General features: G+C 41.0%; 1 protein-coding gene across 3 annotated transcripts in view; it reads right to left on the bottom strand.

The window, feature by feature from the left end:
• cacnb2a (calcium channel, voltage-dependent, beta 2a) overlaps positions 1-14,708 on the bottom strand; it is a 58,393-nt gene extending 43,685 nt beyond the window's left edge. The window contains exons 1-2 of one of the 3 annotated variants that reach the window (XM_058627993.1): positions 14,387-14,708; positions 12,745-12,837 (exon numbers count right to left, since the gene is read on the bottom strand). In XM_058627993.1, the coding sequence (XP_058483976.1) occupies positions 12,745-12,837; positions 14,387-14,470 (177 nt within the window). In that variant the 5' untranslated portion in view covers positions 14,471-14,708. Of the gene's footprint in view, positions 1-5,284; positions 5,540-12,744; positions 12,838-14,386 lie in introns of those variants that run through there. The other 2 variants (XM_058628011.1, XM_058628020.1) reach the window with 2 other exon arrangements.
• Positions 14,709-16,284: the final 1,576 nt, after the last annotated feature.

The raw sequence follows: 16,284 nt of genomic DNA on the forward strand, positions 1-16,284 counted from the left end.
AAGTCAGTGACACACAGGAGGAGACAGAGAGAGGGAGACGACAAGAATGAACCCTCATCATGTGATGAAAATGCAGCACTGACTGCGTCTGTATGGCCTCTGCACATTTGATTTACAAAAGCAAATCATTAACTCAAATTTAGACAAACACATTCTTACTAAAATATTAATTAATATAATAAATCTGACTATATAATAGGGGAAGATTTTGTCGATATATATTTTTGTTTCTGTATTCAAACAAGAAACTAGTGTGTCGTTTCGTGTCTAGTGTGTAGGATTTAGAGGGATTCTGTCAAAAGAAATTGAATACAATATTTACAATATTTTCATTCATGTTCTGTTCTCATTGACTTATAATGAGCCCTTTATCTGACACAGGGATTGAGTCCTCTTCCACAGAGTCTGTCATACTGGACAGAAAAAGCATTGACTCAGGGAAGATGACACAAAATCCTTCGCACTGGTTCTTGAAGTATACAAGATTACTTCAATTCATTACGTCATTTTACTACTACAAACTACTTTTTTCGGTCTGTGCACGTTTCGGTCACTGATTGATTGATACAAATACGCCGTACCATTATGTGGTGTGCATTTCAGCAAATGAACGTGTTATAAAACATCATCCAAACCAACAGAAATGTAATCCATAAAGCTACAGTCAGTGGTTTGGTGTCATGGCATTACATAATAAAATACCCTCATCCATTAACTCAACACATTATACTGTTTATTTTGTAGGCAATGAGCTGAAACTTTCTCCCATGACTTCACCTCCCCCACACCACTGAGAGTTTTAAAACTCAGAATGACGGTCAGTGCAGTGCAGTGTCACTGACATCACTGTTTCCAGGCTGAAGTGGAGCTAGACTTGGTGTAGCCCCACACAGATACACTTTATTGTATATCACACTTTCCAGTCCCTCAGTGAGGTGAAAGATTATGTAAAAAGCTGTAAAAATCCACCAAGATCCGAGACATTCCTGAGGGCCTCTGTGGCCAATTAGCTGCTCCGTTTCCGGACATTTCCATACACTCTGGAAATGTGAAAGAACGCATGGCTACTGCCAAGGAAACCCTGCTCTAGTCTGCTCTGCGCTGGCTTGACTGTCCACCCTGGGCGTGCATCCCAAAGCCTGGAAAACTGGGAATTCCAGGTCATACTTTGTTTGTCATGGGAGATTAGCTCACCACTGCGCACACAAGGCTCTGGGTTTTTCTGGGAAAAATACAATTTCTTCCGTGTACTGCTCAAGTATTATTATAATCATTCTCAATGGAATTTACCAGCATTTTCAAAGCCTCTTAGCACCAACAACAACCTTGTAAAATATGAGTTTTGTTGTTGGTTTTTGGTGGGATTTTATCTTCTATTACACCTATGATCAGATACCACTTTATATGTGGCACTATAACAGGGACATTGTTTAAGTTAGTCATTTGACCTCAAGTGACATAATACAAATAATACAAAGGAAATAGTGGGTAAAACAATCACTACCATTAAAGCTACAGTGTGTAACTTCCGATGGCAAACCACAGCTAGTGTCACTATGCCCACGAGTCGCCAGTCAGGATTAGGAGGAACATTTTTGTGACTGCTTCTTTGACTTTTGCAGCCAAGGAGGCGGGCAGTGACATCAGTCGTTCCCGACTCCTCGGGTGAGCCTTGGACAACATGTTTCAACTACTCGCCGTTGTCTCGCTTTACCTACGTAGCCGCTACGATTAAGCCTTCTTCCGTCAGTCGGTACAGAAAACGCAGCTATGTGGAGCTGAATGGCAGCATTGTGTGAATTTGACAATGGGTTGACGGTAAAATACATTAGTTTATATTTTAAAAAAAATGCTTAAAACGCTTTAACACATAAGCGCATTAGCCTTCTGTGCCATATGCCTCCACAAAATAAAATAAATATCTAGGTGTGCAATTTGACGCAACTTCTCTGATTTCATTGCGAGTGTCCCGGCTGCTGCACCTCCACCGTGGTGAGTAGGAAATCCTAGAAAACAAAGGGGAAGAATGAAGTCGAGCCTGCTGTCTTCAATTAGCCAAGTTTCCGTGAGGATTGTCTGGGACTGGCTACTCAGTCTGTCAGACGGAGTCCCATCCGGCTGGGTCTCCGTGCTCCACATTCCATCCAAAGCGGAATTGTGTTCCAGCCCATTTCAGACGTAAAGCAGCGGTTTGGTGCTCCATATTGGAAACATGTGAGAGGAGTGTCATAGAGAGAGCGGTGTGTCACGGCAACTGGGGTTCTCTCAAGGTCAGCACTTCACGGGCACTTCAGATACTCTGCGAGCCAAGAGCTCTGGGTCTAACTGCAGTAATTATATTAATATCAACATGCTCAGTTTGTGCACGGCCATTAAACACAAACACATGCTACAGATGATACACCACCTAAGTGAACGGTTTGCTTTCATGCAAATACCTTACACATGGGGTGTTCCGGTTTGGACTATCAACAGCTGGTTGTACACTAATCCACTCATCAGTTAAATTAAAGCTTACTCAGTTGTTCAGTCAGTGGTGATCCAGCCTACTGATCGCGTGTCACACAAAACCAGATTGTGTAACCAAACAACAGTAGTGTGCAAAGGACTACTCCAGTTTTTTTTTTTCATAATATCTGGGGTAAAACGTTTGTCTCGGTTGAGAAGCTGGAAACTTGGAAGTCCACATTCTTAGACAGAATACGTCAGAGGGTCTTGGTCCCGTTTCCAAAAGGGTTTTCCAAAGAAGAGCGGCCTTGCTTCGGAGACAACTGGTGTATCACTTACAGACCTCACTGTCATAATTCATTTAGCACCAGGGAGCTGTTTAATGACGTGTTCAGATCATCCTTATTAACAGCGAAATCTGGCAAATAACAAGTCGGTGTAATGTCTTCAACAGGTGACAGTGACTGGCAAATACAAGCAATTTCAGAGGATCAAACAGCATCTAACCCTTTCTGACATTGGAATTCATGGCCAGGATCCAGCGGTTTTGGGAAACCCACAACTATGCCGACCTCAAGCAGTGACTGGCCAGGTCTGCCAAGGTAAGAGCGTTTGCAGCCATATTTTCTTATACTTGGCCCAGCTACCTGTCACCTGTGTGGGTACACACGAGTGTCACACTATGAATGTCCCTCAGGATAGACCATGCACTGTGTTCATCCCCATCATCAAATTATTACTGCTGCTGCTGCTTATTGCCCCGCCTCCTCCTAACGAGGGCTGTCTTTTCACTCCACCTTTAACTGTGGCCATCTGGAAGAGTTAAAACCTTCAGACAAGCAGCTTATTTTGAGTATAACCCCGGCCTTCAGTCACAGTGGATGAAAAAGCCTCCGGAGGAAGTAGTGTTCCTATTCTTTTTAGTAGCCTGAATGTGTTGTTAATCACAGGGTGTCGACTGTTTATGTGTTTTATGGGTAAATGTACCACTAAACAAGTGCATTATGTGTCAGTTGTCCACCATGTGTTGAAGGTGAAACTTGAGCTGAGCTCTCACGTCCCGGGTTTCCCACTTTTCATTTTTCCGTTTTGCCATCTTCACTCGATAAATAAAGCAATCTTTGTTCAGATAGCAATTCTCATACTGATAAAATGTATGCTTAAACAGTTGACGTTTACGTTTCTCGGGACGAAATTGCAATAATCACTTTTTCAATCAAGAATCAAGGCACGAATTAAAGTCTCTGCACTGGCTCCTGAAAACGGCAAACGGCAATTTTCTTAAGATGATAAAACACAACTTTCGTAATATTCTTAATTATGTGGTTCAGAGTTAAAATCTGTACCGAAATGACTTTTAAGATGCTTAAATTGGTGAGATGCAGTTGTGCATTCACTTGGTCTCTGTGGGTTTCATCACCATTAACTTAAACCTGAGTTTAACTGAAGAAAATGATCTACCGTCCAGGAATAAAATGCTTCAAAACCCAAAGATTTTTTTCTTAAAATAAAAACTTTTCTATCACATCCGATTGAAGAAATCTTTGTAACCTTTTTATCATACATTTATATGTAGGTTCCGAGACTGAGAAACAAAAGTAACTGACCAAACACTCTAGATTAGTTGGGTTATACTGTAGAGCCAATTATTATGTATTTTAAACAAAATATTTAACCGATTTGGGGGAAAAAATGCTTTCGATTTAGCAAAAAACTAGTCCGCACAGCAAAAGTTTGAACAGTATTAGACAGTTATATTAATGTCACTAAAGATATCTTTAGTATATATCTGCCTCTTATGCATTCACTCAGTCTCTATGGCTCATTGAGCTCAGAACATTTTGTTCAAAAGACCAACAAACTTCTACTTTGACTGATTAAAAATAAACAAAACATTTTCATTTCTGAAGATTTCTCTTTGCAGGAACGTGTGTTCATGTTTCAATGTGCAAGTGTGTGCTTGTGAGTGAGAGAGAGATAGAAGTGTTACATGGCCATCTAGTGGCAAAACAAAACGAGAGAGGACTGTGTTATCTGCAGTGCTGAAGAATTGTGTGGATGAAGTGGAAAACACCCTTTTTTTTCCTTTTCCAAACAGTGCTACGCTGCTACACTTTCTTTAACTGAGACTTTCACATGCGAGTCAACAGAAACTAACGTGCTGAGCGACAGCGGTCGGGGACGTAAAGGACAATATGGAGAAAAATGCACACATCATCAATTTTCCCACCTCAGAAGTCATAACCTGTTAACAGATGAAGGAGCACATTGTCCTCTCGCTGCATTTCATCACAGAGCCAAACAGCCACAGTCCATTTTCCTAATGAGACACTGGCACGGGCAGAAGACGTGAAATAAAGGAGCAAAATAAAGTCCAGCTGCCATCCGAGATTATGACTGCAGTGTCGGCACTTGAAAACATCACAACCACAGCTCTGTGTCCAAACCCTGGAAGAAATATGAAATAAAAGATTTATCGTATCTGCATGCATGCTGAGACCAGAGCACTGCAGAAAAATAAGAGCATATGGGACTGATTCAGAGGAGAGATCCAGCAGTGAACAGTGATTACCACACAGGGACAAGCTGGCACATGTCCACTGACCGTTGACTCCAGTATCTTCGAAGTAAAATTAGTATTTTCAGTAAAAAGTTGTACAAGAACCACCTCTGCATTATTCATACAATACAGCGTGTAATGAAACAATCATCATAAAGCCACGTTCAAGACACATTAAGTCCACACATGCTGGCGAGTGCTGCCTTCATCAGCTTCTCCTAATCTCTGTCACACAAACACATCCCGTCCTCTGGTTGCTGCCATAAATCAACTCACATATGGAAGCTGTGCTCTCCGGCGATGGCCCAGCCCACAGCACGGCATGAAGGGGACCAGGGCGGGGAGGAGCGCACCGCCGTCTCACAGACTCCCTGTCAGGCAGCAGCATCCGCTCAGCCTCGGTCCATGCCTGCACACTTTGCCCACAGAGGGTGTGGGTCACCAGAAGACACAGAGGTGAGGAAGACCACTGAGGGAAGAGTGAGCCGCCTCAGCTGAGGACTGGCGTTTTCCTCGTAAGTCTGCTGACTTAAAAACTCAGAATTCAAGAAGTCTGATTGTCATATTCCTTCCTCCTCCTCATCCTCTTCTTCTATCCATCTCCTGACTATACGGCACTAACGTCCACTCACTGACAGCAAGGTGTACGTCCGAGCCAGCCGTTTATCCCCGCACCCGAAATCTGTAACAGCCTCCTGCTGATCCTCTGTGCTGCCAAATCCTCTGCAGTGCTACTACAGTATGCTGTGGCAGAGACATACAGTCGCAGGCTGGCACACGGGGGTTCAACTGCTGGTGGATTTAAGACACACTCATCATCACATACACAAGTTCCTTCTCGGCACGAGGAGGAGGAGGAGGTGGAGCCCTCGGTGTCCTTTGCTGACCGCTGTCCCCTTTGCTTGTTAATGGAGGGCGTTGCCTCTATACTTCACACCTCTCTCATTATCCAAGGTTCACTTTAAAAGATTGATATGCACACACACACACGCTGTGGGCATCTTTGCGAGTCCGCGGACCTCATTTATTTTCCTATTCCAATATTACTGCGTCTTCTTTTTATTTGTTAGCGTATTTCACTGTGATTAACCGCTTATTTGCATTACATTATCGTCATAATTCTCTCTGTGCTAGTGGTTAAGACAGATCCTGAGGCAGCCGCTGCTTGCTGAAGAGACTGCACTGTGCTTTTTTATCATAAAGGCAGAGTGTATGTATGTATGTGTGTGTGTGACTGTGTGTGTGTGTGTTCCAAGTATTACTCGTGTTCTGGGGACCGAAGTATGTTTACACAGTCACATTATAGGGACTTATCTTCCTTATAGGGACAAAAAGCAAGATGTAATGGCATGAACACCTACCTTGTCGGGACCAGTAGTCCTCATGGAGACCAAAACCTGGTCCTAACGAGGCAGAACCTCATTTGTGAGGAACTGGTTAAGGTTAGTTCTCAAACTTTTTATACCAAACGTGTGTGCTTTACCTAAAGCAAGAGCAGAAGCACAATTCTGCCTGTGATGCAGAGTGAAGTTGCCCTTCCAGCGTTCGGGTGATTGAATCCACAACGACACGCCGCCTCCTTCGGCGTGGTAACTGCTGCGTCAGCCAGAAATGCGCATACATGCAAATCTTTGTTTCAATGACAGGAACAGGAGAGTGCAACAAAAAAAAAAACACACGATGCAAATCGGTTAGCGATTAAAAACGATGAATATACATACACAATCGATGTGTGTATACACAACCCTTATTGACACAGGTGAAACCTTATACAGTCCACAGCTCAAATTGTTGTTTTGGTGCGTCTACACACAAATCAATCATGGTACCCGTGTGTACATATATGATACACAGTATACTGCACGTATACATGCAGCTCAGCTGCTATTCCTGACACTGTCTTTTATCAGCGTTGACACTTCTTATTTTACAGCCAATATTTCACACTGTGACTGTGTGTCTGTTGTGATGGAAAGGCAGCATTATAAACAGAGTGATGTGCACCTTCCAGTCAAAGAGGAATCTACCTCTCTATCAGTTTATCTGTCAGAGCCTGTCCGTCTTTGAAAAGTAATCACCTGAGCTGTCGTGCTGAGGCCATGAATCTGCAGGGAAACATGTCTGCCTTCATAAACACTGACTGTCTAAATTTAATTTCTTCCTGGATGCACCTTCTAAGCTACACTTCAGGTTATCTCTTCCAAACTTGTAAATAATACAGAGGTCTCCACCATACACGGTGAGATCGCAGTCAATCAATCACTGAGGCAGCAAACACCTGAAGACACAAATCTATTTTATGCATAAGAAGAAACTAATTCAATTAAATCCATCTCATGATTAAAACAAAAAAACCTGTCCTGCACTGTTCATGTAAAAAAAGAAAAAGAACCTACATAATTTAGCAACAGAACCATTAAGATGGTGATAAATGACAAGTTTAAATACACCACAGTGTAATTATCAAAAAAAAAAGACTCTGCGGTTAATGGAATAATTAATCATGTGGCTATTAAATACAGATTCCATTTGAAATGACTTCTTCCACTAACACAACATAAATCATTTTCAACCTCCGGCCCAAAAAACACCAGCGATGGTCACTAAATAAAGATAGCACATCGCTTTAAGCCAGAGTTTGGCAGACTGTTATCTCTCCCTTATGAATATTATTATTAAAATAGAATACTTTGATCACCTTTACTCATGGGGGGGGGAAATGACCTTCTCCACCAGGGGGGGTGGTAGTGCATTGCAGATGCCAAATTAATTATGCCTTTGCCACACAGCAGGGTGGGGGAGTGCGAGGAGACTGAGAAACTTGGATTGAGGCCGTTGTTAATGCACAACAAGCTCTAAAAAAGAAGTATTTTTTGTTTTGTTTTTTAATAAAACACTTTGTAAGCTGCCTGCCAGACTTGTGTTGTCCCAGTGTTCTCAGTGTAACTGCTCCTGCATTAATTCAATTCACCACTAGATGTCAGTCTAGTGCCACTGATAAAAACTGCCTTTCTTGAATCCACACTTTCATACTAATATAGTATTTAAATGTTACTATTATGGTTACGCATGTCACGTAAAGTTCAGACATAGTCCTGCAAGGTTAAAGTTCCACTGCAACTCTTCTCAGCCATATCTGAGTCAGAGGATGACGTCATCTCCTTTCCCCTTCTCAACATTAAGTGGAGAAAAAATAATAATCAAGGGGATGATGACAAGAAAGAAATGCCTGCTATCTGGGAAGCAGTAAAGGGGGTTTCCTGCTCACACCACACCCGCTCAGACAGCCTTTCATCGCCCAATCCTTCCCTCCACTCTGGATGTACACACACAGAGGCCCTGACTGGAATTATTTACTGTACCGCGGAAAAGGCTGCTGCAAGTGGGAGACATCAAGAGACACCGTTACACAGAGATAGAGGTGAAAGAGACAGACGGAGGAGGGACAGGCAGAGGGGAAGTGGGAGGCCTGGTGCAACCATTTACATAAACATAACAAGCATGACACGCAGCCGCAAGTTAATTATGACATAATGCTTGCAAGTTATGTAGAATTGCACTTTGAATTTGTACGTTTTTATCGTAACTGAAAGGGGTCATCGCTTTATTAACTGTTACAAAGTTATTTTAGTTTAGTTTAGTTTAGGTTCTACAAACAACAGTTAAGTCAGGGATGAAATGTGCCACTGCCATGTTTTTTTTTCCAAAATGTGCCAGTTTATTTGTTTTTTTACTGTCAATTAATTCCATGAAAACACAAAAAAATATTATTGTTTCTGTTGTATTTAGCCAGAACCACACTCCTCTGTGCCATAGACCTCCACTGTTGTCCTCACTAAAACATATAAATGTGACTTTAAGTTGCACTTAAAGGTCCAAGTTCTTTCATTTTCCAATAATGGCAACGTAATTTAATTTCAGTCAATACAAAATAAACCTTGCTGCTGCTGCAAAACCCTCACAAAAGCACCAAGAATGTCTCAAAGATAAATACCTGCCACGAGTTGTAACCTGTAAATTACGGCTATGATTTCAAGATACTTAAGACTACATCTTTAGATCTAATAGAACCAGGGGTGAAACTGACCACAACAGCTCCCACATTTTAAAATAATTCTAATTCACTACATAGATGTACATGTACTACATATATTTATTTTAAATCCTGTTTTATGTCCTGGGTTTTGTCTCTCACTCTTTGTAAACTGTGTTTCTAGAGCAGTGCTATATAAAGAAAGTTTGTTATTATTATTCAGGGTCATTTGGGGGAACTGGATTGCTTCCCAAGATGCATTAGAGGGAAGCAGACGCTGTAAACACAGTGCCAGTGTACAGATTGGCATTTACACATATGGTCACTTTAGAGTTTCCAAAGCAAAGACAAAAAAATAAAGGAAATATTAGATTGCATATTACGCACAGATTGGCTCTGACATCACCTGCAACTCTGTGTAAATATTAATTAATAGGAAACCTGCGTCCGTGCTGATATTTCACAACACTTCTGCAGGTAGATTATGTATTATGTAAAAATGTTCCTTCTCAATTATGTATTATACCACCCACCCACAACCTTCCCACTCTTAATTTGAATTATATCTCTTTATGAACCACAGATTAACTCTATGCGCGTGGATATATCTGAACCTTGTTCATCTCTAGAACCTATTTTTCCTGTAACTGCTGATGCCAAATTTTTGAATCCGTTACAGAGCATTTTCTGATTATTGGTGTGGGCGAATACCGGTATCAATATAATACATTTTTATTTACATCTAGCCGCTAATTATCCCAGCGGCAAAACAAGAAACAGGGGGAAACCGCTCCACTTTTACACGGTTAACACATTGTTACAGTAAGCTTAACAGCTGTAGTTTCATTTTTATGGTTAAAGAAAACAAGAGTAACGCCAACCTTCCCTGTGCAAGATAGGGGACATAATATGCGTGTCATAGAAACCATACCTTTAAAAGTCTTACAAAGTTAACATAAATGTTTGTTCACATGGGTTTTTTTTTCTCCGTAAACTCTCATAAATATTCCTAAGAGAAGTGGTCATCATCATCATGCTTTTCTACCTCATGGGAAATGAGCCCACACAAATGTCTTGACTGTTCAAACAGGACGGCCCAAGCAGTCTGACATAGAATACGTCATCACAACCGTTGCCAGCTTTGCTTACGGTGCAGAACAAGACCACCTCCAGATAGATACAGAAATAAAAATCACCTGCTGCAGTGCAGAGGAGGTTTTTTTTTTTTACTTTGTCTATGAAGAGCTGCGCTCCTCGCTGCCTCCACAGCTAAATGGTCTGGTCTGTCCGAGACCTTCACCCTTCCCAGCCTCCTCCACAGCCTCACTGGGCAGGAGGCCATGACCACAGGGAACGTCTCCCATCCTTTCTCTCTCAACCACTCGCTGTCTGCCCTCTGCCCTCTCTATCTCTATCTCTCGGAGCATGAGTAACTCCGTTTTTCAGGAGCTGTTTATACACAGTTACTGGAAAGTCATGTTTATGACCCCTGAAGCGGCAGTGGATCGATCACACGGTGACTCTCGCGGAGAGCCCGAGATGTTTTTGTTTGAGACGCCTACAGGAATGAGATGAAGAAACATGTCAGACGGGAGGTAGAGGAGGTATAAAACTGTGAGGAAGATGGTTTGAAAAGTCTCAAATCCTGCCATGTAACCATTCTGCAACGGCAGCTTTGTATGTTGATGGTGACAAGAGAAAGTACAACAAAGATTAAATGTCGGAGCCAGATGACAGGTTGATGAATCGCGGGGGTGAGATAACCACACAGAGGTTGGTTACATACTTTCCTGGGATAGTGTTAGTTTAGCGATTTGAAAACTGCCCTCTCATTCTTCAGTGAAAAGTGAAAATAATCATGAGGCGGCATGATTGAGCACAAGCAAGAAGAAAATAAGGTCACATACGAAGTGCTGTTATGATAAAACGAATGAAAAACCGTATTTACATTGTTGTCCAAACAGAGGAGACATTACTGGAAGGTCTGCTATTCCTGGAGCCCTCTCGCAGCAAATATCTAAAAGGAGATACTTGTGTTCTCGGCATGTGGGGGCCTTACTCACCCTGAAACACATTACTCCTCCAACCTCCAAACATCCCGCCACTGCCTCTTATAATTGCCGCTCATCTTTTTCTGGGATGTGGCGTTAGAGTGGAGATAGATGTTCACTTTCTGCCGGACTGTGTTTGTGTGTGGTGACTCAGACGGGAAGGGGAACTCCTCATTTGGGGAGAGGATTGTGGGAATGGGCATAAACTCCCAAGAGTGGCAGTGAAAATAAGAAATCGGGTCGCTTCTTACTAAACAGCTGCCGCTGAGCTGTAACACTGGTGAAAGCTGCTCATTGAGAAGTTCCCGATGACCTTGAGACAGAGCAGGCAGCAGGCCAAAAGGCGCTGGTTTTGCTCTGATCTCCTCGAGCGTCACGTTTCCCCCGCTGCTGTCGTGCCAAAGACAAGGAGATGTGTGACTCCTCCAAAAAAGGCAGAAACATTTCGGCAGGGGCGCGCGTCCTTAACTCAGCCCGGCGCGTTCCTTACAGGTCCACTCAACAAAGACCAGACACTTTGAGTGTGTACATCTGCTTCATAACAGGCCACTGTGTTGCTGGTCACTGAGGATGCTGTCGCCACTTAACATACTGTACCCAGCAGTGTTTACGGACAGCTTTGACTGCGATGCACATCTCATCACTGATGGATGATGATTGCTGAAGGGGGGCTCTTATGTCAGTTTGCATTCCCTGACAGGGATTTACACATTCAGGCACACACACTTGCTAAATTCCAACATGAAGTCACTTAAGCGACACCATTTAATTACTCCTCGTGATATTCTTGTACAGTTCACAATCGGAGGAGACGTGGATTTTACGTGGAGTATTGGCAAGAATACAAGGGTGATGATGTGATTTGCAATATAAAGCCTTGCTTATTGATGCAGTACAACAAGCAGTGACAATATATAGTTTTCTTTGTAATATGAGAAGTGCAGAGAGTGGGGCAGAGTCAAATGGCCAAAAACATATAGCCAAGCAGTGGTTGGAGGCTTAATACAAAACTCACTATATTGATAAAGCAATTCAAATAATCAATACTGTATCACAGCATTAAATAACACTAAGTCACGTCTGACTTGAAGTATTTAAAGTTGAGCAAATCATGTGTGTTTTGAGCAATGTCCTGAAAGCTAATGAGCACTCGGAGAGTATTCCAATATATACTGTATTATTTGTTCTGGTTACACCTGTTGTATACTGAATGACAATAAAGCCCTGTCTAAATACCCCCTCTATACTGATATTGTATCAGAATGCAGCCGTACGTCGCATTCCTCTTGTGCGAAATGCTAATTAACACAAACAATTCAGTGAAACAAATAACAAAAAAAAAAGCCAAAAAAAGCAAGTAAACTAAAAAGTGTGAACATGCCTTCGGGGAATTCTAGATTTTTTCACAGGGCTAAACCAGGGATAATCAAAAATACTGTTCCACTGTATATACCATATAATAAATGTGCCTCCTAAAGTACGTAGCTGACTTTGCCCGGCCTATTTACACCACTGTATTTTAACGTTGGCGACAAAAGGTGCTACTTCAAGAGCTCCATCTCTTCTCAGGTGGTACTTGGTATAAAAACATTGAGAACCACAGAGTTCCACAAGTTACACAACAAACCAAGGTGAATTGTCTTTCTTGTTACCTGGCGCACAAGGCTGTTGGTTGTTGTGTCGGAGGAGGTGCTGCCGTCCGATTCTTTAAATCGACCTTTTCTTCTCGCTCCTCTGCCTTGAGACTTCAAACACAAACAGGAAAGCAGTTACACAAACTTGAAAAGGTGGGACCAGACACAAACACAGTCTCCCTATAAGGCAAGTATAGCTTTCAGTGTTTTATTTGACGAGTGAAACTGCATGTTATACCAAGTGTCTTCAAATGATGGTAATTATGTGGGCGGTCTTTAATGCACACGATGATGTGATGAGGGGCTGTATATGTAATGCACTGAGCTCGAGAGATAATACAGTGTGTGTATTATTAGTGTGGCAACAGAAAAAAGGGAAATTCATTTCAAGTGTGCCTTTTATTGCATCTCATTCACACAGAACAAATATGTTTATCATGCATATGGAGGGAGAGACAGACAGATGCACACTTTTACCTCTGTAAACCAAATATAACTTGTATTACAATGTACAATTTGATTATTTGTACTTATTTGTTCCTTTCTGTAACTTTACACCGTAGGATATCTGAACATTTTTACGGGCTAAAACACTATTAGAAAGTAAGTACTTTTACTCAAGGGCATCATTCAATGTACAAACAAATTTAAAATACTTACAAATGACCTAAACTCTATACGCCTACATATCTCAAATAAATACTATCGTTGCAATACAATACATTTATGTGACAGCTAATTTGCAGATTATAATTTTCTCCTCAAAAATTATGATCAATATTAATTTAAACTATGACCTCTCACCTAGTTTTACCATTAAAATTACTTTCTTTTTCATTCATGTCATTTCATCCCCTATATTTTTCTATCGTATACATTTACATCATCTGATTATCTCATAACAGTAATGAAAAAAATACACAAACATTATAAAACACATTCAAGTAATCCACATATCAGTCTAACAGAGGAAATTATGAATACTGCATTATTTCTTTTTACACATTGTTAATTTAAGATACAAACTTATTTGTATAATTCTTTCTCTATAAATCAATGAATAATTAAAATGAATCATTAATAGGTTTGTTTTATCTGCTTCTTGAATGTAAATATTTTTTGTTTTTTTTGCTCCGTATGGAAGAAATGATTAAAACTGAATAATTTTTTGTTTGTGGACAAAACAAGACATTTTAGAACATCATCATTTACAGGTTTGAGGAAAAACTTCTCCTTTTCTTACATTTTATGGACCAAAGATCAGTTGCATCCCTATTGTTCTTTAATATTATTAATATTCTTACAATATTATTTACTTGTGTTACTTGTGTTACATTAAGTTAAACATTAGTCTATGCAGTTCCATAATCCTCAGGCAGGCTGTCAAATCACTTCATCTACTCTGAATACACATTTAATGTCAACCTCCAGAAGAAGTGGTTGTAATCTTTGTATTGTAGATTAGATTGTAGATTGACAGACCCACACGAGTTATTGACTTTTTTAGGTTTTTATAAAAATCTAAATTCAGTGACACGATGTCCTCGCGGGCAACTGCGTCTTATCTTTTCTTTGGCTCACTTTTAAACTTTTAACGCACTGACTGCCACAGACTTTTAGGGGAAGAAACATCGGCGTCGGTTGAGTTAAATTCACTTACTTGAAACATCGGATGCTCCAGCGAGTCCATGTGTTTGCTCGCAGGCGTAGTTGCTGCTCGTGTTTTGGGACTCGTGACGACCATTACCACAAACTGACCACATATAATCTCGGCGTGGACACACGCGGCTGAGTCTCTGGACAAACGTGAGAAGACATGGTTGTTTGGTTGTTGTTTTTGTTCATTTACTCGGTTTACCGGCTCATGTTGTTGACGACGTGGGAGATTCGTGGAGGCGCTGCTGTCCACCTGTCGCTCCGCAATTCTTCAAGTTGGAGATGAGGAGGAGCTTGGGCGGAAGAGACGCAGCTCTCCTCCACTTCCCATGATGGTGGTGGTGGTGGTGGTGGTGAAGAGGATGGTGGTGATGATGATGATGAAGAGGGTTTGACTTCTCGGATGTTCTAGCCCTCAGCATCACTGTGCCCTCCTACCCACACTGACTAACACCTCCTCACTGCACTCACTGAATACAGCACCCACCGATATGATAAACATGTGAAGTGATTTATTTACTGGAAGACAACAGCTTGGTTCAATCTTGAACTACTTACATTTCTAACACCATGGTTCTCAAACCGTGGTACGTGTACCCCCAGTGGTACGTGAGCTTGTTCTCTGCGCGCCCTCACTTTTGTTGACAAAATGACAACATAACAAAATAACTGGAAGAATCTAACATTAGATACTTCCAGTTATTTTGTCGAATGATGACAGGGAAGACTTGGGGAACGTGTTCCAGACAGACAGCGACTCCAAACCTGTGACTACTTCCAGTCCATTGAGCTTTCGGACCAAAGTTTAGTAGCTTCCCAAGGCCTGCCCAGGGTCAGAATCACCAAAACAAAAGGAAATACAGGAAACCCTGTTTCCAGTATGGATTGGGTAGCTAATTGCTATTAATTTAAGACCACTTTATCTCAAAGTCAGCCAGCACTTCATTGCTTGGGAACTGAGATATGTAACCTGCTCACTCTCCTGCACCAAAGTCCATAGAGAAAATCTACATTTCTTTTGCCTAAAGCCTGTCCCACGCGCTGGTTTGAACCGATTATCTGGCCAAATTATTCTGTAGTGTGAGTGGCTGATGTCATTGGACGCATCTTCCTGATTTCAAATCGTATCGTTTGTAGTAGCAGTAAGTTTTAATATTAAAACTGAAGAATAAATCAATAAAGGTACAATTATGTGGTGAATATAAGATTTTTAGCCTGATACTTAGACAATAAGTCAGGTCTGCTGATTTGCACCATAGCTTATTGAGTTTTATTTATCAGTTTACATTATACAGTACTGTATTTTATTATTATTCACTGAACAATGTAACACCAACACACTGTCAGAGGTGAGACAGGATTGATCATTTTAGACATAAAGGGCAAAAGTCACTCAGCCTTTTCTTTAATTCTTTAATGACAGCATTTTATTGTATATACTTTGATATTAATCCAATGATTCATTTTTAATTGTTTTAGGTGTTGAATAAAATGTGGAAAATCTTGTTTTGTCAGCGATATTATATATATATTATATATATATATAAACTAAATCTAAATATAGTTATATTTAGATTGATGTAAAACAGAACAAATCTTCCCGTCTGAACAGATTTGCTTGATTAAGCAAATGTAATCTAGATTATTGCCAATTAACCTTTCTGATGAGCAGGAGTTTTACTGCACAGTCATGTACATGTACATATCCTCCTGTAACTGTATACTGCTGAGGGGGAACTTTAAACCATGTCCTGTTGTCTATTGTCGCCCTCTAGTGGCCGTTGGTGCTTTTTGTATTTTAAAGGGGACACCATTGATTTGATAGATAGATAGCTAGATAGATAGATAGATAGATAGATAGAGTTTTAGATCATCTAACCCATTATAGCAACTTAATGACAG

This window comes from Solea solea, chromosome 1 (assembly GCF_958295425.1).
Source record: "Solea solea chromosome 1, fSolSol10.1, whole genome shotgun sequence".
Lineage (NCBI taxonomy): Eukaryota > Metazoa > Chordata > Actinopteri > Pleuronectiformes > Soleidae > Solea > Solea solea.